General features: G+C 47.1%; 1 protein-coding gene across 5 annotated transcripts; it reads left to right on the forward strand.

The window, feature by feature from the left end:
• The first annotated feature begins 592 nt into the window (after positions 1-592).
• Tekt1 (tektin 1) lies at positions 593-26,154 on the forward strand. 5 transcript variants are annotated; one of them, XM_041664797.1, is made up of 8 exons: positions 593-1,036; positions 2,594-2,800; positions 11,378-11,543; positions 15,469-15,597; positions 15,988-16,131; positions 18,535-18,757; positions 25,085-25,281; positions 25,918-26,154. In XM_041664797.1, exons 2-8 carry the CDS (start codon positions 2,611-2,613, stop codon positions 26,126-26,128), a joined length of 1,260 nt encoding a protein of 419 aa, XP_041520731.1. In that variant the 5' UTR covers positions 593-1,036; positions 2,594-2,610; the 3' UTR covers positions 26,129-26,154. The 5 variants fall into 5 exon arrangements, with proteins under 5 accessions (XP_041520731.1, XP_041520733.1, XP_041520735.1 ...); XM_041664799.1 differs by having other exon boundaries at positions 593-992; XM_041664801.1 differs by lacking the exon at positions 593-1,036 and adding an exon at positions 2,361-2,496.
• The last annotated feature ends 1,367 nt before the right edge of the window (positions 26,155-27,521 follow it).

Below are 27,521 nucleotides of genomic sequence, written 5' to 3' on the forward strand. Positions count from 1 at the left end.
CTTTCTGGTGAGCTGAGATGACAGGCGTGGGCTGCCTCACCCAGCTTGTTACTGCTTTTACACTGTTTTTAATAGACATTAAATTTTATGCCTTTCTTTATGGTTGCTTTCTACCACACTGCCAGCTCTAATTTCCCATTTCCAGTAGTAGTGCAAAGTCTTTTAAAATAAACGTACTGGGGGGCTGGAGAGATGGCTCAGCGGTTAAGAACATTGCCTGCTCTTCCAAAGGTCCTGAGTTCAATTCCCAGCAACCACATGGTGGCTCACAACCATCTGTAATGAGGTCTGGTGCCCTCTTCTGGCCTGTAGGAATACACGCAGACAGAATATTGTATACATAATAAATAAATAAATATTTAAAAAAAAATAAAATAAACGTACTGCCTGTAAAATGAACGTGTTTCAAAGCGGTGCTTTTGACTGTCCTAAAACTCCAGACCATGGCACTGAATGGTTGACGTCCCAACCCAACAGTTTCAAGATGACTTAGTAGTGCTATCTTGACCGAGGAAACGCTCATTTCTTGGTGAATTTTACGTCTTTGGAGAAGGTATCTGGCTGAAAACCCACTCTTACCTACCCCTATCTGGAGCCATCGTGCACTGTGTGTGTCGCCAGGCTTGCATGCAGGTCTCTCTCCTCAAAGCTCCTTCCGAGCAAGCGACTGGGAGCATTTACCACACGCAGAGCGCACTGTGTGGCTTGGTGATGCCGGGCTGTCTGCAGCTGGGGCATCGCCACGTTCGACCCCGCAGTACAACTGTAGTCAGAGACTCAGGGACCAGGAACAGCGCGTGACCCGGCCGCCTGTTTGACGTTTTCCCAGCAGCATCAGACTTCGGAGTATCCGTAGTCAGCTCCAAGTTTGAACGGGTCTCCGTTTAGCAACGAGCGCGCACGTTTGCGCTTGCGCAGTCTTCTGACCAGGCAGCCTTCCGCGTGCGGTTGCCATAGAGACCGCAGTTTCCCCTCCAGGATCTTCAGTTGGGGTAAGGAGGCCCCCACCTTAGATTGTGTTCTTGGAAACACTGAGGTAAGCGAACCTCGATTCACCTCATTGATCCCTTCTCACTACCCACAGCCGTGTGTCGTGGGATCCGCCATCAGCCCTGATGGTTAGGTTTTCTCTCTGAGACTGCTTACACTTGTTCAAAGTTAAATCTCAGGAAGTCATGCTGAGATAGACTCGGGAGAGGCCGTAGAGAGGACTAGATTGGGGAGTTCAGGAGTGTCCAAGGGGTCTGTGTGGGGTTTGGTGCTCAGCCTAGTCAAGATCCGACTCCATCCGTGGTTGTGAAGGTTTCAGAGGCACCTAGGACCGGTGCTAGGGTTGTAGGGCCCAGACAGGGAGCCCCTCAGAGTTCAGCTTTGTCCATGGAAGGCAGGTATGACAGTGGTTCTTTGTAACATAGTCACAATGCCCAGGCTTTGGCTTACAGATGTCACACCTGTTTATTCCTTAGAGGACATATCTGGGCTCATGTATTTGGAAGAGCACTGCTTGTCTTACTTAGGGTTTCTGACTCTGTGATAAAACACTATGACCAAAAAGCAAGCTGGGGAGGAAGGGGTCTATTTAGCTGTTCATCATCGAAGGAAGTCAGGACAGGAACTCAAACATGACAGAAACCTGGAGGCAGGAGCTGATGAAGAGGCCATGGAAGGGTGCTGCTTACTGGCTTGCTTCCCAGAGCTTGCTCAGCTTGCTTTCTTAAAGAATCCAGGATGACCAGCCCAGGGATGGCATCACCCACCATGGGCTGGGCTCTACCCCATCAATCACTAATTAAGAAAATGTCCTACAGCCGGATCTTATTGGGGCATTATCTCAACTGAGGTTCCTTCCTTTTAGATAACTGTATGTATCAAGGTGACATAAAATTAATCAGGACACCGCTCTGTGATCCAGCAAGACCAATGAAAATTCCTTGTTTTCAAAAGACATACAGGAGAATATTAATAGCATTCTTGATAGCTTTAACTGAGAAGAGTCCACACATCCATAAACAACAGAAAAAGGGTGATTTTTACTTAGTCATCTGGCACACTACCTAGCAGTGAGAATGGATGAGCTACATTATAAGCAGTCAGACCACTGTTAGGAACATGATTTTAATAAAAGGCATCAGATGCAAAAGAATATACTGTGAATGGTTCAAAACCAAAGGAACTTATAGGTAACATTAAAGATCAAATTAGGGGTTATCCTGTGTGCTTAGGAGTGGCCATGAGGGACCAGAAAGGCTTGGCATATTGATAATATTGATTTCTTGGTCCAGTTTTTTTTAAATATTTATTTATTTATTATGTATACAATATTCTGTTTGTGTGTATGCCTGCAGGCCAGAAGACAGCACCAGACCCCATTACAGATGGTTGTGAGCCACCATGTGGTTGCCGGGAATTGAACTCAGGACCTTTAGGAAGAGCAGGCAATGCTCTTAACCGCTGAGCCATCTCTCCAGCCCCCCTTGGTCCAGTTTTTGGTTTGTTGTGCGTTTCAATACAAGTGTCACAATTTGATGATAGTGACAATGGTACAAAGAACCCACCTCTTTCAATTAATGCAAAACGGTCTGTGTTTGATCAGGACATTGGATATCCGAAATGGCCAAACTACTGCAGTCTCCACCCAGGTTCCTTCCCGCAGAGTGGTATATTGCTAACAAAAGCCAGTACCACAGAGCAGAGGCCCAAAGGTCCCGATCTGAACGCCTGGTGGCAGAGAGCCAGAGGCTTGTGGATGAAATCGAGAAGACCACCAGGAAGTCTCAGAGTGATGTGAATAAGAAACTCGGTAAGACAATGTGCTTAGTATATTTGTAACCGCATCCTGATGAGGCTATTGGGGGCTAGCGATAGTGTCATGTTTGAAGTATGGAGTTGGGCAGAACGTGTTCATTCTTCAGATTCTGTGTTGAAGACCAGTGCCGTAAGACAGACACAGCAAGACCATCTGATTTTCAACCATCTCTCATTCACTCACCAGTCTGACTCCCATTTATTGATAGCTTGCAGGGACCATACACTGGGACCACCACAGGGGACGAGCAGAGTCTGTGCTGTCATGGGTTCCCACCTTGAAAGGAGAAGGGTGTGAAATTCATCGATCAGTACAGAGCCAGATGTGCGCTGAGTGAAGAGAGCTAAGCCAGGCAGGGCAGGCACGGGAGAACTGGGGAAGTTCCTAGAGATAAACATTGGACCTGGGTCTTGTAGGAAGGACAAGTAAGCCTTGACAATTTCATGCTGAAAAATAGCACCTAAAGAATGTTTGGTCTTGCCAGGCATTAGGTGGCCCACTCCTTTAATCCCAGCATTTGGGAGGCAGAGGCAGGTGGATCTTTGTGAGTTTGAGGCCAGCCTGGTCTACAGAGCTAGTTCCAGGATGGCCAGGGCTACACTGAGAAACCCTGTCTCAAAAAAACCAATAAATAAATAAATTAGGAAAGAAAGAATGATGATCTTAAATCAACAAATGTAAAATAAAATGGACAGCGATCAGCCAAATACTTATGTACAAGCCAGAGGCTATCAATTTGGGTGGCCAATGAGCAGCGAGGTAACACAGGAGATGAGGTAAAACAAGAGGGAGGGATGAGGACTGATTTTCAAACTGCATCTTAAATGTCATAGATTCATTGAATGGTTTAAAAGTAGCTGTTTTCACTGGCATTAAAAAAGTTAAGTTCAAGGCCAGCCTGGTCTACACAGTGAGTTACAGGACAGTCAGGACTATACAGATTCTGTATTAAAAAAAGAAAAGAAAACAACAATAACAATAACCAATAAGCAAAAGCCATCAAGGGGCTGAAAGATGACTTGGCTAGCCACCTGAGTTTGGTGTCCAGAACCCGGGTGGAAGTGGGAGGAAAAAGCCAGCTTAACAAACTTGTTCTCTGACATCCACACGCATGCAGTGGTACATGTGACCACGTGCACACCTCGTGTATACTCACAAATAACTGCAGCACAGAACAAAAGAAAACAAACCGGAGGGCTAGGGTGTGGCTCAGTGGTAGAATATGTTTCTCAGGCCCTGGGCGCTGCCCCAGCACTGAAACACAGCAAAGCCTGTGAAACGCCTCGGAGTAATGCTAGCCAAAGGTGTGCAGAAGTTCTTCACCGAAAACTACGGCCCATTACTGCACCAAGTCAAAGAGGTCAGAAACAAACGCAGGATGTGGAAATCAGTGCATAGAAAAATTCAGTATCTTTCTCGCCCCGTAGAGTGACTACAACCTGATTTTCCGTGCTACAAATTGACCCATTGATTCAATACAATGCCAATTAAAAATACTACCAGCCTTCCTGCTGAAACCGGCAAGCTTCTTCTAAAGAGGTGGAGAGGCGTGGCCGGCTTGAAGGAAAAGTTACACCCCAACCCCTGCCTCGTTACACACATCTGCAAAAGCAAATCTAGCTGCGAGCGCGTCTAACTGGGAAAGGGTAAAGCCATGAAGCTTTCAGAGGAGGGCTTTTTTTTTTTTCTCAGACAGATTGTCACTCTGTAGAGTAGGCTAGCCTTGAGTTCTCAGTGGTTCTCCTGCCTCAGCCTTTTGAGTCCTGAGATTATAAGAAGGAACTATAATTGAGAGGATATCACACACCCACAGGGATGGCTAGTGAGAAAGAGGGGAAGGAAAAGAAAAGGAAAAGTGCCAAGTGTTGGGGAGGAGGTGGAAAGAGGAGCGGCAGTTAGAACCGGTTCGCTGCAGTGCAAGGCCCGATTGGTACGACCACTTGGGGAGGCGGTGGTGGCACCTGCTAAGGTTGGGTGTGTATAAACTTTCACACTGCTCTTGTGCTTTTATCTATGAAGCCCAATGTCTGTTTCCTAAAGATCCCTGCTGAAGTGTTCACCAATAGCGGATGGGTAAACAGTATCTCCCCACATGCAGCAAGAGCTGGCGGATCTGCAGCTTAATGCAGAGGAATCTCACAAACCCAGGAAGATGTTCAGAAAATAAAAAGGAATATACAAATGGGTACAGACCATATTCTCTCTCTCTGTCTTTTGATTTTTCAAGACAGGGTTTCTCTGTGTAGCCCTGGCTGTCCTGTAACTCACTCTGTAGACCAGGCCTTGAATTCAGAGATCTGCCTGCCTCTGCCTCCCCCGGCCTAGGATTAAAGGTGTGCGCCACCACTGCCTGGCCACATTATTTTATTTTTATAAATCAAAGAAAAATTAATTCGCACTATGAGAACTCAACAACAGTGTATGTGGAAACGTGGAGGGAAAGAGCCAGGCAGGACCTTTCTGGGTGCTGGTAGTGTTTCCTGCCCTCATTGCATTTTATAAACATGCATACTTTTATAAAGAAGAATTTTCTTTTTCCTTTTTAGTTTTTTGAGACAGAGTTTCTCTAGCTTTTGGAGCCTGTCCTGGAACTAGCTCTTGTAGACCAGGCTGGCCTTGAACTCACAGAGATCCACCTGCCTCTGCCTTCTGAATGTGAGGATTAAAGGCATGTGTCACCACTGCCTGCCTTTCTTCTTGAAAAGATAGATTTTTTTTTATTGTTATGGGTATGCTTGTGTGTCTGGGTATACTTTGTGTGTGCAAGAACCCACAGAGGCCAGAAGAGGTCATCAGATCCCCCAGGCCTGGAGTAACAAACAGTTATGAGTTACCATATGGGTGGCTGGCTCCGAACTCTTAATTTCTGAGCTGTCTCTTCAGCCCCAGCCCTTTCTGTTCCTTCTCCCCTGATCACTCATTAGAAACCGCATCACAATCCTCTTTGTTTTACTAATAGAAATTGTCCCTATCAGAATTATTTTTTTAATTAATTAATTAATTTATTATGTATAAAATGTTCTGCCTGCATGTATGCCCCAGATCACATAGATGGTTGTGAGCCACCGTGTGGCTGCTGGGAATTGAACTCAGGACCTCTGAAAGAGCAGCCAGGGCTCTTAACCTCTGAGCCATCTCTCCAGCCCCCCTATCAGAATTCTTTTATGGAAACCATACTGTTTGCCTTATATTTTTACCTATATTGCTTTAAGCACCTCAAAATAAATATGTCCCAAGATGAATGCGCCAGTGTCCCTCAAAACTTGATTGTATGGCTCCCTAGCTTGGTGAGTGTATCTAGGAAATTCTCTCATCGACTTGATCCTTCATCTATTACATATGGCCAGTATTGTACTAGATGGTTCCTAGGAGAAAGTTGATGAAGACATACTCATTCTAGTATAAAAGAGCATTAAAACCTCAAAAGACCACTAAAATTACCCTGAACTAAGACAGTGGCAGTTTAGATGAAGGGAAGGTACACACTAATTAGCAACAATAATTTATAGATAAACTTTAAGAATAGAAACCGAGGATAAGCTGACAGGCAGGGTGTGGGAGCTGATGCCCAGGGTGCAGAAGTGGGAGCGGTGAATGCCGGGTGAGCGGGAGGTGAGGGAGCCAAAGCTGTGGCAAGACTGAGGGACCTTGACTTTGGACGGTTCAGTCCAGTAGGCAGTCGATAAGAAATTAGGAGGAAGCGAGAGGAATCAGGGCGTCCTCGCCCATAGTGATGGAAGGTAGCAGTCTAGATGGGGTTGGTCAGAGAACGTAGTGAAGGAGAAAATGGGGGAAGGGCACAGCACATGCGCCAAGGGTGGGAACAGAAGAAGCCGTGGAATACAGAAAGTGAGGGCGTTGTGGGTGAGGATACCTCCATCTTATGGTACTCAATCTAAGTCCAGAGGAGGCTGAAAGGCGAGTGGGAAATGTATTTGACCTGGTGACTTGAAGATCACTGGTGGCTTCCTAGGTAGCCGGCCTAGTAGGGCAATAAAAGATGCACAGTGGATGGGTGGAGGCCAGTTGCAGAGCAGGGGGGAGGGGCGACGGACGGGACTTTAGTTTGTGTGACAGATGCAGGCCCTGAATACAGGATTTCTCCCTTATTAAACTCCAGCCAAAGTACGGTAAAAGACTCTTGAAGGCTTTGCCCCTCGGACAAGGATGGGTGGGTGGGGATGAAGCAGCGGCAGAAAGTGATGAGCATTTGATGTTGGAAACTGGGAAACAAAAAAGCAGCTGGACACATAGGAACTATGGACAATTGGGGTGGGCCAAGGACACTGGACTAATTGATCCACGCTGCAGAAACCTTGGAATATGCAAAGCTGGGTGCATCCGACTACTGCTGAGGCTGAGGCTGGAGACTCAAGACAGAGCTGGAAACAGAACAGTGTTGGAAATCTTTAGAAGGAGCCCCTCTCCATTCATTCCAGCTTGCTCTCATGCCCCAGAACACCTGAAGTCGGACTCAGTGACTGGCTGGTTCACAGGACATTGGTAACCTGGCCTGGACATGTCTTCCCACCTGACAAGGGATTGGAAGATCTTTCCATGGAGAAATTAACTGACTTGAAAAGAAGGATCTGCAGATATGCGTGTTTGGAGGGCCTCCAGGGAAACGTCTGGGCCCCACTTCATGGCTCTGTACACAAAGATTCTAGTGGACAAGCACTGTCATCACAGACAGAGCTTCCTAGCAGCATTTCAGCACATCTGTTACACACCTGAAGAAGATTTTTGGCATGGCACACACATGCACATGCATACGCACACACGCAAACATGGAAACTCAGGAGGCAGGACATCACGCAAGAAACAGATCCTCCAGACTCGAGGAAGATGCTGCAGCCTTGAAAGAGAGACATTGAAAGAACAAAGGGCTTTGAAAATGAAAAGCAGGAAAACAGGAAAAAGTTAGACATCAAAAGAAGCTTTAAAAGATAAAATTGCATAATTCTCCAAGAATAATGAAAAAGGAGAAAGGAGACAAAAAATAGGAGAACTAGAGGCTCAGTCAGAGGCTCAGGGATCAATAGGGATTCTGGAGTGTCAATAGAAACTAGGGAAGGAGAAGAAATTATCCATGAAAACCATTTTATTAAGTTGGTGTCTGTTGTCCGGTGCAGTAAGATTGGCAGCAGTGTGAGATGTCAGAGCACAGGGAAGATGGAGGAATTCATAAGATTGTTCGAGAAAAAGAGACAGAATGGGGGTCAGCAGCATTTCACTCTGGTCCACAAAACTCTGAAAACTAGAAGGAAGCAGAGAGACATCAGAAATGGGAATGAGAAGGGCTCACGTACTATAAACCTGAGCACCACACAGCGCCAGTGGTCAGGGCAGAAGAAGGGGTGCTCAGGCTTGCAGCTTTTCAAAGGCTTCAGCTCGTAACATGCGTGTCCACATGGGTGTCTAAGGGAGTTCCTGGAGGGTGTGCTTGTGTGTTGAAGGGGTGAATGGAAGAGAAAGAAGCACAGCTCAGGAAATGGGACGCCAGCATCTGAGAAATGCACGGGAGGCTCCTGCAAACAAGACCAAAGGGCCATGGCCTGATGCAGTGGTGTGGAGAAAGTCCTCTGGTCACAGCAGGGGGACAAAGGGAACCACCATCAGTAGGTTACTAGGCTAGTTGGGATTGATTGACAGGACACTAGCAGTTGCGTCAGAAAGTTTGAGGAGGCATTAGTAATTAATACAAATAACATGAAGGGGTTACTTTAAAAAAGATTTTACTTTTATGCTTGTCTGTGTGCCTGTGTATGCACATGTGAGTGCAGATGCCTGGTGGAGACCAGAAGAGGGCATCAGATCCTCAGAACCGGAGTTACAGGCAGTTTTTAGCACCTAATGTGGGTTCTGAGAGCTGGACTCTGGTTCTTTGCAGGAGCAGCACTGAGTCATCTCTCCATTCCCAAAGTGGTTGCTATAGTAACCATCTTACTCTCTATATGTTTCCTATAACTCAGATATGCACAATCTCATCTTCTCCGAGAAAGAAGTTTTTTGGGCTGGGGAGATGGCTCATCGTGTAGGATTGCTTGCTCTGCAAGCATGAGGAAATGAGTTCAGATCCCCAGAACCCACATAAAAAGCCAGGCACTGTTTTTAACTCCAGCACTATGGGGGGCAGAGAAAGAAGAATTGTCAGGGCTCGCTGGCCACCAGGTTCAGTAAGAGAATCTATGTCAGAGGAATAAGGCAGAGAGTCATAGAGCAGGACACTCAGCATTGTCCCCTGGCTTCTGAGTATGCATAACATATGCACATACCCACACATCCACACACGTGTGCATATATATACACACAGCACGACATGGCATACACACAGACATGCACATGTTAATGCTTATGTTATTTTAAGGAGAGGACATCTATAATTACATAATTAGAACCTAAGACGTTTAAGATTCAGATGTGAAGCTACTCATTCTGCATTTGTTAGCTATTATGCAGTCGGCTTTTGTATCAGCCATCTTTTCCTCGTACTGTTTAATAAATTGGCCTTTAGTCAGATATGATGGCATAGCGCATAATCCCAGCCCCTGGCGGCTGAGGTGGGAGGACTGAACAATTTAGGGCCATTTGCTGGGTGTGGTGGCTCACGCATTTATTCCCAGCACTCAGGAGGCAGGGCAGGCAGACCTCTGTGAGTTTGAGGCCAGTGTGGTCTACAGAGTGAGTTCCAGGACAGTCAGGGTTACACAGAGAAACCCTGTTTTGAAAAACCAAAAGGGGGGAAAAAGTGGAAATTAAAGGCCAGACTGAATTATAGAGTGAGATACTCTCTAAACAAACAAGCAAGCCAACAAAATTACTTCTTTGTCTTACCATAAAAATGAAAACGAAGTGGGGTGAAGAGATGGCTCAGAGGTTAAGAGCACAGGTTGCTCTTCCAGAGGTCCTGAGTTCAATTTCCAGCAACCATATGGTGATTCAAAACCATCATATAATGAGATATGGTGCCCTCTTCTGGTGTGCAGGCATACAGGCAGGCAGAACACTTTATATCTTTTTAAAAAATAAAATAAAGCATTAATGCAATTATAATCATGCAAAAAGAAAGTTATGCAAGAAGTTTATCATAATATGCTACTGGATTCAAGTGTAAATAATGTTAAAAATTCAGTAGACAGTGAGCTAGTGTTTGATAAAATGTTGATATAAATATGCGGGGAGATGGAAGAAGGCTGTTGTTTTGAGTTGCTTTAAAGAAATCCAAGGACAGAGGACACAGCTCAGCATTATAGTGCTTGCTTAGCATGCTCAAGGGCCTGGGTTCAGTCCTCAGCTCTGAAAAAATGCAAATCATTATCTTTCATCATGAAAAATCAACATAGCATTAAATTGATGTTGAAAGGACACTGGTAAGAGCAGACACCAGAGCTAATCATGGGGGTATTGAGGTCAGCGCTCTAAGAGGTGGCCATGGGGAGGAGGGGTGTGTGGGGGGGAGTCAAGGACTCCTCAGACTGGGTCATGCTGCTTGACTTTCCAGACGATACACATTTAAGAGTTACAGGTTGAGAGCGATAGCCCAACAGCTACGAGTGCATACTGCTCCTTCACAGGACCCAATTTCAGTCCCTAGAACCATGTCAGGTGGCTCCCAACTACCTAAGACTCCAGCTCTGAGGGGGATTAGACCCCTCAGGCCTCTACACACACAAACACACACACAAACACACACCCACACACCACAGAGAGTTATCAGCTAGGGGTGGTAGTGCACACTTTTCCCCCCAGCACTCATAGGCTGAGGCCAGAGGAAAGAAAGTTCAAAGGTAACTTGATCTACATAGCAAGATTGAATCATAAATAAATAAATAAATAAATGCATGTTATTAACATTAAAATAGTGAGCAACTGAAGAATTGGAGTTTAGAGTGTTAAATATTACGTTGAGTGTAAGAAGAAATATCTCACTTTCCTTTTGCTGATAAACATTTTTATATCTATCTTTGAGACAGTGTTATGCAGGTTGGTTTAGACTTACTATGTAGCAGAGAGAGAGAGAGAGAGAGAGAGAGAGAGGAGAGAGGGAGAGAACAACCTTGAAGTTATGATTCTCCTGCCTCCACCTCCCCAGGCCTGGGATCACAGCCTCCTGCTACCATGCCCAGTTTGTGTGGGTGCTAGAAACTGAACCCAGGGCCTCCTACATGCCAGACAAGCTCTTACCAACTGAGCTACAGTGTTCACCATTACTGATCAGCATTTATAAAAATGTCACAAGGGCTGGGTGTGGTGAAGTACATCTTTAAGTCCAATACGTAGGAGGCAGAGGCAGATGGATTTCTTTTGAGTTCCAGGCTAGCAAGGGATACATAGTGAGACCCTGCCTGGAGGAGGAGAGATGATGGTAATTCTCCAAGAAGCACAGCTCTAAGAAATGAGAAAATCTCAGGTAGCGTCACAGGGTAGGAGTGGGGCTGGGAAAGCAAGCGAGAGTCCTGGATTCAGTCTCCAGCGCCACAGCAAACACACACACACACACACACACACACACACACACAGTTGCCTCCACCGAGAGCAGACAAACCTGGGAGTGACACGTGTGTACTTCAGAGCAGAGACTCGAGGAGCTCAAGTTCTGGAAGAAGGAGTTAGATGACAAACTTGAACAGCTGGTGCACCAGACGGATGATCTGCTCACCTATAAGATTCGCCTGGAGAAAGCCCTGGAGAGCTTCAAGGAGCCCCTGCACATCACCGAGCGGTGCCTGGCCTACAGGTTAGTCACTGCGGCGGAAGTCGGTGCGAGGCAGCAAAAGCTGACTGCGCTAAACGGTGGGGTTGAGCAGGCGAACCGGCAGGTGTTCTGTTGGGTCTGAGATGGGGCCCGTCGTGCCCGTGGTGTCTGTGGAAGGCGTGCAGGTTCATGCATGGACTCTGCTGTCCTCTAGCTAAAACTGTGAGTTAGGGCTCAGTTTTCTGTGAGTGTCAGTTACAAAATCACAAGATTAATCTTAAAATGTTTCCTCTTCTGTCCCCAAGAATGTTTTGAGATTTATTTTTATTATATATAATATTTATTATATAATAAAATCACTACATATTATATGTATGTACGTGTGTGTGTTTTGCCTGCATGTATGTCTGTGTACCAGATGTGGGCAGTGCCAGAAGAATCCAGAAGAGGGTGCTAGATCCCTTCGGAACCAGAGTTACAGATATTTTTAGCCACAATGTGGGTGCTGGGAATTGAACCCAGGTTCTCTGGAAGAACAGGCAGTAGCCAGTACTCTTTAACTGCTGAGTCATCTCTCCAGCCCCCTTTCCCATGACTTTTAAGTCATCTAGATAGGCCAGTGTTTTGTCGTTTTGTTTTTCCCCCTTTGGAGAGAATTTTATTATTTTTTAGAGGCTACAGAATATGATATACCTTTTTTTAAAAAAGAAAACAAATTATTTTTTTTATTTTACATACCAATCCCAGTTCCCACTCCCTCCTCTCCTCCCATTCCCTTTACTTTTCTCCCACCCTGCGTCTACTTCTCCGAGAGGATAAGGCACATTGCTTTGTCTTTTGTCCAAGGCCCTCCCTACTATAGCTGGGCTGAACAAGGTATCCATCCAAAGAGAACAAGTTCCAAAAAAAGGCAGTACAAGCAGTAGGGGAAAATCCTGGTGCCACTGCCAGTGCCCTGCACTCTGCCCCGGTCATGCAACTGTCACCCACATTCAGAGGGACTAGTTTGGACCTATGCTGTTTCCTTCCCTGTCTGGAGGCCAATGTTTTGTTGCCTCACAGAACACAGGTCTTAATCCCTAGGCTACCTCATGACTGGAGATGGCAGCCCAAGCTCCAGACATTGTTTCCCCAGCAAGGATGAATAAGTAGAGGTTGGCATTCACCATTTCTCTGTACTTGCGTCCACTGGCCAGAACATAATCACACGACTACACCAGTTGAAGCCAGGAAATGGTTGTCTTCAGTTGGGGCAGCCAGGGGCTCAGCTAAAGCACCAGAGGCTCCATTTCCAGGAAAGAGGGTGAGAAAGATCCCACTGTAGCTGCTGGCTGGGAGACATAAGCTTGCTGGGACTCATAGAGTACCCTGCTGTTGGTGCCCTAAATCCAGGAATAGGATTCTTCTCTTCTTAGGCGATGCCAGTTTCTAGACCTCTTTTCTAGTTCAGTTGGAGAGTTATAATGAATTGAGGAGTCTGGGTTTCTCTTTAGGCAGGGTCTCACTTTATAGCTCAGGGTGGCCTGGCAACCTAGGAAAGTCTAGAATGGCACATCTTCCTGCCTCAGCCTCAGTGCTGTCCCACCCTGCTTGGCTTTCCTGGGTGGTTTTGCTCCAGCAGAGCCCTTTCCAACCCAGTATATTGTTCACATTGACTTTTTCATTTTCATAAGAGGCTTGTGTAGCCCAGGCTGGCCTCACATTCACTATGTGGCTGAGGATGGTTTTGGATTCTCTTGCCTACACCTCCTGAGTGCTGGGGTTGCTGGCATGTACCAACATGTCTAGTTTACAGGAAGTAGGGACAAACCCGGGGCTTCATGAGTGCTAGGCAGGCATTCTACTGTATTCCCAGCCCCATACTGACATTTGAATGACCTTCTCCAAGTCTTGAGTTTTACAGGTCACCCCAAGCTTCAAACCTTGTAACTACAGCCCCGAGTCCCAATAGCCACAAGATAAAGTTCAAGGCCCTTAGTTTGTCCAGTGAATTCTCCAGGCCCTGAAAGAGAGGAGCTTGGGAGCCCTGAGTCCTCTGCAGGTTCCCAAATATGTGGTGTTCTTCTCAGGAGAAGCCCAGTTCCCCCATAGTTAGCCCTGACCTTGTGCAGCAAGCAGGCAGTGACCAGGCAATGGTCCCCAAATAGTTTCAGAGAGTATATGAAGGCAAAGGGCGGTGACAGGCCACCTGCAGTGTGCTCCTAAACCCGAGGCTAACTCTAATGCAGAGGGTGCTGAATTACTGAGCATGTACTAGGTACAGGGAGGGGTGGGGTGATGGAGGAAGGTCATTGGCTAATAAAGGAACTGCCTTGGCCCATTTTATTGGTTAGGACATAGGTAGGTGGAGTAAACAGAACAGAATGCTGGGAGGAAGAGGAAGTGAGGTCAGACTCGACAGTTCTGCTCTCTGGAGCAGACGCCTCAGGGAGACGCCATATTCCCAGCTCCCAGGCAGACATATGCCATGAAGCAAGCCGCCAGGTTAGACATGTTAAACCTTTCCTGGTAAGACGGGTGCTCATCGATTATTAGAGATGGGTTGATCGGGATAACAGAATTAGCCAATGAGGGCTAGAACTAAAGGGCCAAGCAGTGTTTAAAAGAATACAGTGTTCATGTAATTATTTTGGGGCATAAGCTAGCCGAGCAGGCAGCCAGGGTGCTGGGGACGCAGCCCCGCCGCCCCTATTATTACAGAATGGTGCCCAACGTGGGGCATCAATTGTATCCGCGCAAAATAAATACAATACAGATATCAAAGAATATTTACCACTTTAATGATAAACTTACAGAACCAGAGTTCCAGCGTAGTACAGGAGGTAGGGAGAAAAAAAAGGGCCAAGCCGCCTCCCCGCGCGCCCATTTATTGGCAGGCATTCACCGGAAGCAAACCCCGCCCCCTAAAGGGGCAGTCTTAACCCTACAGTGGGGTGGGGCAGGAACACTGCTTTCTGTCCTGTCCTTGGCAGTACTATGAAGTACTAATAGTTGTTCCCATTTACAGAAGGGGACATCAAGATACAAATGTTACAGAATACACCTCAGGTTCCACAGCAAGTGGCTAGGGGATCCCCCAAACCAAGGCCTACCAAACAGTAGAAGTAACAACGTATCTGGCAGTGGGGTGGTTTTGGGGAGTTGTGTAGCAAGTGATGCTGGGTAAGTTACTTCACTCCTCTGAGACTCAGCTGTCCCATGTGTATTTTAAAACCCGAGCAGAAGGGTGAGGGGTATAGTTCAGTGGAAGAAGCACAGTTGACTAGCGGGCTCCAGGCTGGGTTCCTTTAGAAGGGAATCAAACAAATCAAGAGGGAATATTTACCTTAAAACAAAACAAAACAAAACAAAACAAAACAGTGCCTGTCACACAGCCAGGGGGGAATCAAACAAATCAAGAGGTAATATTTACCTTAAAACAAAACAAAACAGTGCCTGTCACACAGCCAGGGCTCAGTGGTGTAATACCAATGTCGGGATTATTTGTTACTAATACTGAAACAGAACTATTTTTTGTTCCTTTCTGGAACAAAATTAATTTTTTTTTGTTTTGGTCTAAAAACAAGTCTAGGACCAAGGAAAAAAACAGCTGTCTTTGAAATTCTAGGTTAAAACAGAGTTGTTTGCAAGGAGTAAGTGCAAAGGGGAGGACTTCAGAGCAGTAAGGGACAGCAAGCAGGATGGGACCGGCCCTAAGTCCCAGCACTCAAGGCTGAGGCAGGAGGATCAGGAGATCAGCCCGGGATGCGTAGGGAGACTCTGTCTTAAAAACCAACCAACTAGAGAGCCAGCAAGCCACCAAACAAACAAAAATCAAACAAAACAAAGGGCGGCAGGGTGGGGAGTGGGGATGGGGGTGGAGGGTGTTTATGTGGGGTTTTCAGGCCAGGTTTCTGCACGTGTTTTGGATATTTTGAAGAGACACAGGCACAAAGTAGTGTCCCACGCTCTTGCCCCTCCCCGCCAGGGAGAAGCGCGTGGGCATCGACCTGGTGCACGATGTGGTGGAGCAGGAGCTGCTGAAGGAAGCCGAGATCATCCGCGGCGTCATGGCTCTGCTGCAGCGCACGCTGGAGGAGACGACAGAGCAGATCAGGTACCGCAGACCCCACCCGAGTTGGGGGAACCGGTGTGCAGCACCCTACAAGACGATCTGCGCCCCCGGTGGAACGCTGGCATGGAGTTCGGGTTCCTGCCTCCCCCACTGACGACCCCTGGTGAGGGGAAAATTGTGGTGGCATCTCATCAGGGTGACTAACTAGAGTCCTCTGTGGCCACGCTGACCCCTCGGTACAGTTTCCAACTGAGGCTTGGTCTCCGGGCATCCAGTGGCACTTGTGTGCATTGGGGACGTGGAAGTGGGGCATGAGGAGAGGCCGTGCTGAAAGGACCTAGTTTCAGCTTCGTTTTCCAAGGCCTCCCGTGACCCTGCAGGTGTCGCCAGGCCTTTCCCAAAGGAGAAACCTGGTTTGCCTTCTTCCTTCAGGCTGAATCGCTCTGCCAAGTACAATTTGGAGAAGGATTTGAAGGATAAGTTTGCGGCCTTAACTATCGACGACATCTGCTTCTCACTCAACAATAACTCACCAAATATCAAATATTCTGAGAATGTTGTGAGAATCGAGCCCAAGTGAGTGGGGTCCTGCGACTGGTGTAGGTGGTGCTGGGAAAATCCGGTCCTCTCTGTCTGACAGGGCCAGGGGATGCATCCTGTAGCTCCTCCGAGCCAGGAGGCTTGGGCAAGGTATCTGCTGAGCAGCTTTACCCTGCCCCTGCCCAGAGCCTTCTCTCACTTTAAGAAAGACTGGCACAGTATGTCCGGAGACTTACAACTCATTCCTTCCTCTATTTATAATTTAACACGTGGAGGACTGTAAAAACTATAGCGATGGGTGGATAATAACTCCCCACTCCAGCCCTTCTCTGAGCTACCACAGATCCACAGAAACACACGCACATCTGACACTCAGCTCCATTTTGTTTAGTTTGCAAAAGTATGTGTCCTTTTTGTAGCCTCTAATTTGTATTAAATTAAATGTGTGTATTAAATGTGCGTAGATGGGTGGGGACACTGGTGCCCACGTGGAAGTCAGAGGACAACTTGTGGGGGGTGGTTTTTCTACAATGTGTGTCCCGGGGAATCCCACTCAGGTTAGTAGGCTTGGTGGTAGTCAGTTTTACCTGCTGAGGCCACTCACTGGACATTTAACCTGCATTTTCAATTAGTGTTAAACTGTAGAGCTAACTCATTCCTGTGTGTGTGTGTGTGTGTGTGTGTGTGTGTGTGTGTGTGTGTGTGTATGTGTAGCTTTTGGCTGTCCTGGAACTTGCTCTGTAGACCAGGTTGGCCTTGAACTCACTGAGATCTGCTTGCCTCTGCTTTCCAAGTGCAGGAATTAAAGATGTGCACCACTACCACCCAGCCCCTGATTTTTTAAATTAAATATATATATATGAAATACATATAGTAAATACTAAATACAAAGTTCAATTATCATTGTATTTGTATCTTTTTAATGTATAAAAACATAGAAAGATAAAGAACCCCCAAACTTATCTTCTTAGAATAAATAATAAATGTTTCTTATCTAGTGATCTTGGGTAGGTTGAGAGACCAGACACAGCTTAGCTGGCGGCCTGGCTCAAGGTATCCTTAGGTGTACATCAAACTGGGGCTGGGACTGCACCCATCTTAAGGCTCGACTGGGGAGGAGTCGACTTCCAAGGTGACTCATGTGATGATGTGGACCTCAGTTCCCAGCTTTATGAACTTGTCCAAGGACAGCTCACGACATGGAAGCTGGTGCCTCCCATCCTAAGTGATGGAAGAGAAAGCGAGGCAAAGGTGGGAGGAGAGGGGTCTAAGAGAAGCCATGGCGCCTCAGAACTGGCATCTCATCTTTGGACTCGTGAAGAACAAGTTGGCAAATTTGTTCTCATCCTTAAGGCAAGGGAGGCAGGGACCTCTGGGGACTAATCAGAGGCTGCCGCTAGTCCCAAAGTGGAGAATCCTCAGGTGGTCCTCAGGGATACAGGGCAAGAAATGCCTCCACTCTACTCCCATGGATACCTTTCTGCCTGCCCCTTCTGCTCCCTCTTTCTCCTCTTTTTCCTCCTCCTCTTCTGTTTCTTATTCTTGAGACAAAAAGCTTGTGATGTAACCCAGGCTGGCCTCAAACTGGAGATTCTCCTGTCTCAGTCTCCCTCAGTTTCCTTCTGCCTGATATGTTTTTCTACTCCCCCAAAGTGGATACTCTCTTGAATTCTTCTAATAGGGCTCACCTGCTTTTCTTCTTCTTCTTCCTCCTCCTCCTCCTTTTTTTTCTAAATATCATCATATATTCTGTGGTGTGTGTTCATGAATAACAATTTTTAGAAACCAGAGAGATGGCTCAGGAGTTAAGAGTGCTTACTAACTCTAACAGAGGACCCAGGTTCTAGTCCCAGCACCCATATGGAGGCTCACGAATTCCACTGGATCTGATGCCCTATTCTTGCCTCTGTGGGCACCAGGCACGCATGTGGTACATAGACATATATGCAGGCAAAGCACTCATACACATAAAAGTAAATCTTCAAAAAACATGTATTAAAATATCTATCAAGTTTGCTAACAGTTCCTCATCAAACTAGTGATCTGCAGCTCCTGGTTCCTCCTCACCCAGAGTGCTAGGTTGCAGCTGTGGTTGCTCTAGTATTTTTCTATTGATGTTCATTGTCTCCAGCTGTGAGAGCTTGGCTAAGTTCATTCCTTTCTCGGAGCTTGTTTTCTCCTCTGGGAAGTTGGGGTCTTAAAAGCAGCTTAGTAAGCTTCCTGGGGGAGGAAACGAGGTGGTTCCTTTAGGTGCCAGCTCAGTGTCTGGCACAGACATGGGAGGTTTCCAAAGATACTGCTGTTGGCAGACTGCCACTGGCTCTGCCCAATCATGGAAAAACATCCTACGTACTTGTGGGGTTGGAGGTAGCTTAGTTTCTAGTCATACTCAGCGGTTGTTCCTGCTACCCCAGCCCAAGGGAGAAACTTGTGTTTCAGCTCAGTGAGTCTGGATGACTGGCTGGACTTCTCTAATACCAACGTGGAGAAGGCGGACAAGCAGCGGAACAATTCGATGGCGCTGAAGACCGTGGTGGACCGCATCCTGTCCCAGACGGCCAATGACCTGCGCAGACAGTGTGACGTGGTAGACACGGCATTCATAAACGGGCTGAAGGAGACCAAGGATGCCAGGGACAAACTGGCTGATCATCTGGCCAAGGTGAGGTCCCTGGGGGCACACTGTATTCACGAGGGCTTCTCGTGGAAGCACAAATGTCTGTGTGTCCTGGGCCTCTGCTGGCATGTACTCTGCAGAGGACAGATGGGCAGGAGAATGGAGGCTGTGATCTGGGCATGGCCTTGGATACTCCTCATGGAACACGCAGAGGAGGACCCTGAACTCAAATGAGCCGAAGTACCCAGTCTCTCCAGATTCAACCCCAGCTCCTGCTCAACTGTCCCTGCTAGTTACTCAGTGATAACTCAAATGGCTTCTAGGAGTCAAAAACAAGTCTCTGAGGTGTAGAATTCCCATGGTGTAAATATGCCCACTGTGACCCATTTCAGAGCCCCTGGTTAACAAAGAGCTGGCAGAGTCCCTGCAAACTTACCCATCCGAGTCCACGGGATCTAGCTCCCACACAGCTTCCTTGCTTCAGGACCTGGTGTCCCCAGCGCAAGTGGTCAGTCAACAGTCTGAGCTCAGAGACTTGGAGAAGTAGAGTCTAGTGGGATAGGGCTTCGCTTTGAATGTAACAGATGGAGACCCACGTTAGAATCTGGCAGTGGTGAGCTGCAGGACTTACGCAGATCCTTCTAGCTCTCTGCATCCCTTGGCCACGCCGTAATATGGGGATCATACCAGGGCTTCTGCAGCTGAGAGAAACTGAGGCTTTAGTGCAGCTATGGCTGGGGGTGAGGTGGGGTGGGGGTGGGGGGTGGGGTGGGAGTGGGGGGTGTATAATACAAGCCATGTTTCTCACCTATGTCTTCTAGTAGCTCCTTCTAAGACAGTAAAAAGAAGTAGGTGAAGCCAGGCAGTGTGGTGTACCCCTTTAATCTCAGCACTCAGGAGGCAGAGGCAGGCACAATCTCTGTGAGTTCAAGGCCAGCCTAGTCTACGGAGTGAGTTCTAGGACAACCAGGACTGTTTCACAAAGATAACCTGTCTTGAGAAAACAAACAAACAAAACAAAACAAAAGAAAAAGTGAATAAAATTGATTTTATAGTATTTTACTTAACTTTCAATATAAAAATGATTTTAGCATGTTATTAGGTAATTAACTCTTTGGGGCTGGGAGGTGGCTAAATAGGTAAAGTGTTTGATGTGCAAGCATAAGGGATGCCTGAGTTTGGATGCTCAGCATCCATGTTAAAGGTGGGGGCATGGACCACACTGTAGTGGATGCTGATGCTGGGGGGTGGTGCTGGGGGTCTTTTGTGGAGATTCAAGGGTATGGAGGACTTATTGGCCAAGTAGTCTAGCTGGAGTGGTGAGGTCCACATTCACTGAGAGAGCCTGTTTCACAAAAGAAGGTGGAGAGCAATAGGGGAGGACACCCAGCATTGACTTCTGGCCTCCATACATGCACACATGGACATGGGCACCTGCACACACACCACACATCACACACACACACACACACACACACACACACACACACACACACATCTTTAAAATCTAGTAATCTAATGCATACAGGACCCAGTATGGTGGCATATGACATTAATCTTAGTACTTGGGAGGCAGAGACAAGCAGGTCAACCTGGTCTACATAGCAAGATCCAGGCCAGCTAGGGCTACATAGTGAGACCTTGTTTCACAAAGCAAAACTCTAACATATACAGTCTCTTAGTGTACTACAAATCAGTGGCTCAAGTTCAAAGGCATCAAGAATTTGTGGGCAACCATTTTTCTGTCTTTAGAGTCTCCAATTTCAAGATCCAATAGAGACACAGCCGCCTGAGTGTGGGCAGAGTTACACGGACAGAAGAATAAGCAAGCATGGGCGTTGAGTGACTCTGGGGTCCCACATCCTCATTTAGAAGCCTTGGACCTAAGTCCCACGAGGAAGGGGCTCACTTGGCCTCCATTTGGTGGGGTCATCCCTGCCCAGGAAGAGACTTTGCAAGTTGAAAGGACTATGTTCAGCTTTCATTTTGTTTGCAATGAGACAACTGCTTACTTAGAGGGTAAACCGTGTTTAATCCTCTGAGAGATTTATGATTAAGTAATAGTGTTTAAAATAACCAGATGCATAGGTGGTAAATATTTTTCTATAAAAAAGTCAAATAGTATCTATTGTAGGCATTCTGGGCCAACAGGCATCAATCACTGGTGTTGTGGTGGTATTTATACAGCAAGGAAGACAACACATTTCCAAAAATTCTTCACTGACAGAAATTCAGTAGTAGCAGTAATCACAGTGATGGAGTGTAGTTTTTAAACACTGGTCTCCTTCTAAGAGGAGAGGAATTCTGTTGTGAGGAGATAGTGGCTTGCTTTGTTCTGATGCAAAGTTAGTGCCTCCTAGGAAATCCCATACCGATCTGTATCGAGTTGTTACATAATTCATCTAAAAATATCATTTCATTCAGCTCCGTTCTGCCAGATGCTAACAAAATGTGCGAGCAAATGGCTTTAATTGGTTGTGTTCGTTTCTAGGGGGAGCGCTTGCGCATTCCTGTCAACTGCTTCTCCTGATACCTGCCTTTTAGCATAAATCTCTCCCAGCCCAGGGTGAGGTCGCTGCTCCTTCACTGGGCTGTAAGTGACCTCTGAAATGTGAACAGTTCCTTTGGCTTGCTTTGAGGTCGGAACCCACTGCTGGGAGTTGGAAAATGTCGTTGAAAAGCTAGGCTTTAACTTTGATAGCCCTGAAGTCTGAGAGAAGCTTGACCCCAGGTGCAGGCGAGGTGAGTGCATCCTAAGTCCTGCACCTCGGGGCTGCCTTGCCTGGAAGCTTTAGGCCAGGCTCAAGGAGGACCAGGCTCAAGGAGGACCAGGCTCAAGGAGGACGGCTTTTGAGGTCACATCATAAGCTAATTTCCAAAAGCATCCAACATTTGTTAGCAATGGTGGAGGGTTCGTCTTCTGATTCGGAAAAATTCCAATCTTAGCCCTGGGCTAAAATAAACCACGAGGAAATGTAAGCATGGCGAATTCACTCAAGTGCAGGGCTGTGGAGCCCACAGAACTGCTGAGCTGCTGTTTCTAAAGAAATGCATGACGGTGGAGAAATAATCAAGTTCACTGTGGAAGTTAGTGCAGCGCCACATGACAGGCCCGGCTGTTTTATGCAAAGTACATCTGAATATTACTGTGTTTATATGTGTGTGTAGCATATGTGTACTTGTATGGATGTGTGTTAACCACATGTGGAGGTCAGAGGTTGACTTTGAATGTTTTCTTCCATTCCTTTCTACTTAACTTTCTGGGACCAAGGCTCTCACTGAACCCACTGACTAGCAAGCTCTGGGGAGCCTCTGATCTCTGACCCCCACCCCAGTGACGGGGTTACGTATGTGCTCTGCCACACCTGGCTTTTTACGAAGGTGTGCGATGGGGATCTGAACTCAGATGCCTTCCTCTATTACTCTTCCCTTATGATTTTGAGGTCTCTTACTGAACCTGGAGCTTGGTCAGACTGGCCGGTATAAATTTTGAAAGGGACACAAATATTCAAACCAAGGCACGCTGTGTGTACATTGTACTAAAACAGGAAAACTGGACTCTAGTGTTACACGCTGGAGGCCCAGTGGAGCATTCAGCGTGTATGGGTTAGGGGTAGAAACAACGACCCTGCTGTGCAGTGACCCAGAATGACAGCACTTCACGCTGGCATCGTTAGACCAAGCATCAGTCACGATAGTCTCAACTCCCGGAAATCGATGATCAGAAAATCCCATCACTGCAGTGTTTCAAAGCAAGAGTGAGGCTGCACGCGAGGGTTCAAGCCGTTCGCCCACTGGCCGAACAGGGAAGCCGTTCCCGGCTAATTGCACCACCTTTGATGGCAGCAGCTATAGGAAATGTGTCCAAAGGACAGAAACTTGAGATTATTCATTATGGGAAATGGTTGTTCAGAAAATAGTCCAGGGACTACAATAAAGTCAGTAATCACTTTTTTGTGTAACAAATAATCAGTTTCACATGGTTTTCTTTTCCCTGTAATGAGCTGTTTGGCGTTCTAACACTGTTCAGAGCTGTTCACTGGAGAATGTCAGTGTGAATCTCTACACGATATGACAATTTTCAAAAAGCTGATAAAACAGGCTGCAGCTCAGTGGTAAAGGACTTGCGGGCAAGCCTTGGGGCCTGAGGTCAGATCCACAGCACCTACACAAAAGCCAGGAGCAGAGGTGCTCTTCTGCAACCCCAATAATGGGAATGGTCACAGAGACTAAGGGTGTGTGTGTGCGTGTGCGTGTGCATGACAGCCTCACACCTACATACATGCACGCGTGCATGGCGGCCCAGAGGATAAGATGCGGGAAGCCAGTTCTCTCCTTCTACCATGTGGGTTCTGGAAAACTCAGGTTGTGAGGCTGGACTGCAAGTGCCTTAACCCCCTGGGCTGTTTCGCTGGCCCTGAAATTTTCGACAATATTAGGATATTTAAGAGAACATATGATTCATCTTTTTTTGTTTTACTAATTAGATTGGCAAAAGGTTTTCCTATTTAAGACATTTAGGTATCAAAATATGCATCGGTTTATAAATGCAGCTGTAAAAGACCAAGGGTCTTAGCTAAGTTTGAAGTTGAAGTAGAAGAAACAATCGCAACAAAGTAAAAGGGATTGACATTTGCTAAATTCAAAATAATCATTTATTTATTTTATGTGTATGAGTGTCTTGCCTGGATATATGTCTATGCCTAGAGCCCACAGAGGCCAGGAGAGGGCATCAGATAGCTAGGAACTGAAGTTGCAGAGGTTGTGAACAACTATGTGGGTGGTAGGAACAGAACCCAGGTTCTTTGAAAGATCAGCAAGTCCTCTTAACCGCCAAGCTGCCCTTACATTTGCTAAATTTCAAATATTGTAGTATCTTTTTAAAGACCACTTTCAGTTTTATTTATGTGTTTGTGTGCCACATGCGTGTGAGTTGCCTGAGGAGCTGAAGCTACAGGGTTGTGAGTCATCTGATGTGGGAACTAATGTGGGTGACAGACAGACTGTGCTCTGGGGGTGACAGACAGACTGTGCTCTGGGGGTGACAGACAGACCGTGGCTGGTGAGGAACTGTGCTCTCGGGGTGACAGACAGACTGTGCTCTCGGGGTGACAGACAGACTGTGCTTTCGGGGTGACAGACAGACTGTGCTCTGGGGGTGACAGACAGACTGTGCTCTCGGGGTGGCAGACAGACTGTGCTCTCGGGGTGACAGACAGACCGTGGCTGTGCCACATGAAAAGCAGAATCCTTATGCTTAGAGACATAGACTCAAATATTTGACCCTGAAATGATGTAATACGTGATATTTACTTTAAAATAATTAGGCTGCAGCCAGGTGGCAGCGCACACCTTCAATCCAGTACTCGTGAGGCAGGGGCAGGTGGATCTACTTTGAGGCCAGCCTGGTCTACAGAGTGAGTTCCAGGACAGCCAGGACAACACAGAGAAACCTGCCTTGGAAAAACCAAAATAAAAATAAAACAAAACAAAACAAGTAGGCTAATGGGTAGGGGTGGGGAGAGAGACACGTGGATGAAAGAAGATTGGGTATCTTTGTTTGTTTGGATTTTATTTTTGAGGCAGAGTCTTACAGTGTAGTCCTGGCTGTCCTGGAACTCACTACATAGACCAATCTGGCCTCGAACTCACAGAGATCTGTCTGCCTCTGCTTCCCAAGTGCTGGGGTTAAAGGCATGTGCCACCATGCTGAGTTAGGCTATCTATTTATCTATAGATGGAAAAGAGGTTCATTAGCCTACCTACCTTTCAGTATGTGTGCAATTTTTCATCATGTAAAGTTAAAAAAAAAACTCAAGGAGAAAAATATTTATTTTTGGCAGGACTAGGGATTGAAGCCATGCAGGCTGAGTGCCTCCTGTCAGGGAGGGCTTGATGGCAGGATCAGGAGACTGATCTCACATTTTCATCCCCACACAGAGTAGAAAGAGAGAAAACAGGAAGTGGGATGAGACCATAAGCCCTCAAAGCCTGCTTCCAGCAAGGCTTTACCTACTATAGGTTCCATAACCACCCAAACAATACCATCCAGGGACCAAGTGTTTAGTTTTTGAAGGGCGTTTCTCATTCAAATCACAACAATGGCCAATCCTTTGCTGAGGACATTCTCCGGGAACTCAAACCATTTGTGTGAGTGATGATGTAAGGGAAGGGTGGGGGAAGCGTAGTCAGATCCGCTTGGTGCTTCCCGGGGTTGGGTTCCATAGTTGGGCGAGCATCTCTGCTTTGGCGACACGTGATCAGACTGTCTGGGGTTCTGCTTAGGTGGGAAAGCGAGGCTGGGTCTTCTGAATGCACCTGGTCACTATTTCCAAGGAGCACAGCCTCACTGACTCCAATCCTTTCCGTCAGGTTATGGAAGAGATTGCTTCCCAGGAGAAAAACATTGCCGCTCTTGAGACCGCCATCTTGGACCAAGAAGGACCTGCTAAGGTCGCGCACACGCGCCTGGAGACCAGGACACACCGGCCTAATGTGGAACTGTGTCGGGATGTTGCCCAGTATCGGCTGATCAAGGAGGTTCAGGAGATCAACCAAAATGTTGCCAGGTGGGCCAGGCCCTGCCGGGATGTGACTTCAGACCATGTCGTAAATTGCAGGGAGGGGCATGGCCAAGGGTGCTGCTGGCTCTGTCAGGTTGCAAGGATGTCCTTACTAGACACCAGGCCTGATAACTCCAGCCAAGGTTGTATTATCCATGAAGCAGATCTCAACCCCACGACATTTTGTTTTAAAGTCCAAATGCAGATGTTTAGATAATATCTGCTGCTCTAAATTTTGGCTTTTCTCCCTAGTGGTGAAAATAAAGCTCAGGGCCTTGCGCTCACTAGGCAAGAACTCCACCACTGAGCAGCGTCCCCCAATTCTTGTTATTTTGAGACCAGTTCTTGCTAAGTAGTTGGGACTGGCCTTGAACTTTCTATGTAGCCTAGGCTGACTTTTAAGTCCTCATCCATCCCTTGAGAGCTGGGTTTACAGATAGTGTCCCACTACATCCAGCAAATATGTGTCGTAAGACTGCTGTGCCACCAGCCAGAAAGCAAGGACATGAGCGCTGTCAGTTTGGCTGACTATCCAAGCACATCACCCTGCCCCTGGAGAAAGTGGTACAGAGCAAGTGATGGTTCTCCATGCTCTCCTCCTCCTCCTCCTCCTCCTCCTCCTTCTCCTCCTCCTCCTTCCAGGTTAAAGGAGACCTTGGCTCAGGCTCAGATAGAGCTGAAGGCGCTGTACCGCAGGCAGCTGGCCCTGCAGGAGGAAATCCAGGTTAAGGAGAACACCATCTACATCGACGAGGTGCTGTGTATGGCGATGAGGAAGTCCATCCCCCCTCGCGATGGCGATGACCATGGGTCCTGGGAGGGGGGCATCCGAGCGGAGGCCATCTGCTGTTAGGTACTGTTCAGATTCTCATTAAACCACATCATACAACAACAGTAGCACCAAACTCGTGTTTTGTGTGGGCAGAGCTTTGGGGAGCCTGCCACGGCCTCTTGGCAGGACATCTCAGGCCCTCTAGGGTCTGTGACTTTGGGGACAAGGTTCTGTCCTAGCGTGGCTGTTGATGAGGTTGATATTTCACAGTTCTATGCTATGTATCAGAACCAGCCATGAGGAACTCACAGGACTTGGGACCAGGAGAGAAAGCCATTGGAGATCCATTCTACTCACATGATCAGGCTGGGTTTCCTACCCCAGGCATACCCTTTGCTTCTCATGGGATGCAAACACTTCTCAGGGGTCTCGACACCCATTTATCCTAGGAAACAATTTGCTACAGGCTTAGATGCCCCCTCCCACCTCCTAGCAGTTCATTGCAAGTCTATGCAAGTGTTACAGAAAGAGATCAAAGAGAAGGTGGTTAGGGGCTCTTTTCTCCGAGTAAGTAGAAGATAGGCTAAGGTCAAGTTTAGTCTGGGGGCAGGGACCAGTAGTGGCAAGGACAATCGCTGGTGCCTGTGGTCGTGAGGTCAGAGAGGAAATGTCCCTGGCTCAAAGGCTCGGGGAAGGTTCCCAGAGTAGCAGTGGTGACTTTGTGTTTGCTGTAGGATTCCGACACACAGAGCCACAGTTTCTGACAGACAGCTGGGAAAGACAGCAGCCTGGGCTGGGTAGGGAAGGCAGTGGCATCCTTCAGCGCCCCCATGTGGCAGCAACAAGTTTTACTCCTTTATTTTTTTTTTTTTCCTTCCTGGAGGGAAACTCAGTTTTGGCTTTGATTCTAGACTACTTAGTACTCACTGGATTGTTAAATTTTCATTTTTAAAATGAGTGTCAGTAAAGGTAAAGAAAATTCTAACTCATGCTACAGATTCAAATCTCTTTTCTCTCCTCTCTCTCTTTCTCTTTGACAGAGAGTTTACTCTGTAGTTTTAGAGCCAGTCCTGGAACTAGCTCTTGTAGACCAGGCTGGTCTCGAACTCACAGAGATCCTCCTGCCTCTGTCTCCGAGTGCTGGGATTAAAGGTGTGTGCCACCACTGCCTGGCCCAGATTTGAATTTCTTAAGAGTGGTTAAGCGTATAGGTATCTACGGGCTGGCAAGATGACTCTGGGTGGAGGGGAAGGCACTTGTGGCCGAACCTAAAGACTTGTGTTTGGTACCTGAGACCCACATGAGAACTGGCTTTAACAAGTTGTCTTCTAACTTCCACTCTTGCCCCATGGCACCCTTGTGCTGCTTCCCAAGTAGTGTGGATGGATCTAGTTAAAAACAATTCTCTTTAGAGAGCAGGCATTGGGAGGGGAAGGGCTGGGGTGATAGCTTAGTGGGTGAAGTACAAGGACCT

The sequence above is a fragment of the Microtus oregoni genome, unplaced genomic scaffold (assembly GCF_018167655.1).
Source record: "Microtus oregoni isolate MIOR12 unplaced genomic scaffold, Mior012 000015F_ref0000493, whole genome shotgun sequence".
Lineage (NCBI taxonomy): Eukaryota > Metazoa > Chordata > Mammalia > Rodentia > Cricetidae > Microtus > Microtus oregoni.

Bases quoted from the DNA above. Each gene is read 5' to 3' on its own strand.
- Tekt1 (XM_041664797.1), top strand. From the start codon at position 2,611: ATGGCCAAACTACTGCAGTCTCCACCCAGGTTCCTTCCCGCAGAGTGG. The intron at 2,801-11,377 runs GTAAGACAATGT...TGTGTACTTCAG, and splicing joins TGATGTGAATAAGAAACTCG to AGCAGAGACTCGAGGAGCTC. The intron at 18,758-25,084 runs GTGAGGTCCCTG...CCTTTCCGTCAG, and splicing joins TGGCTGATCATCTGGCCAAG to GTTATGGAAGAGATTGCTTC.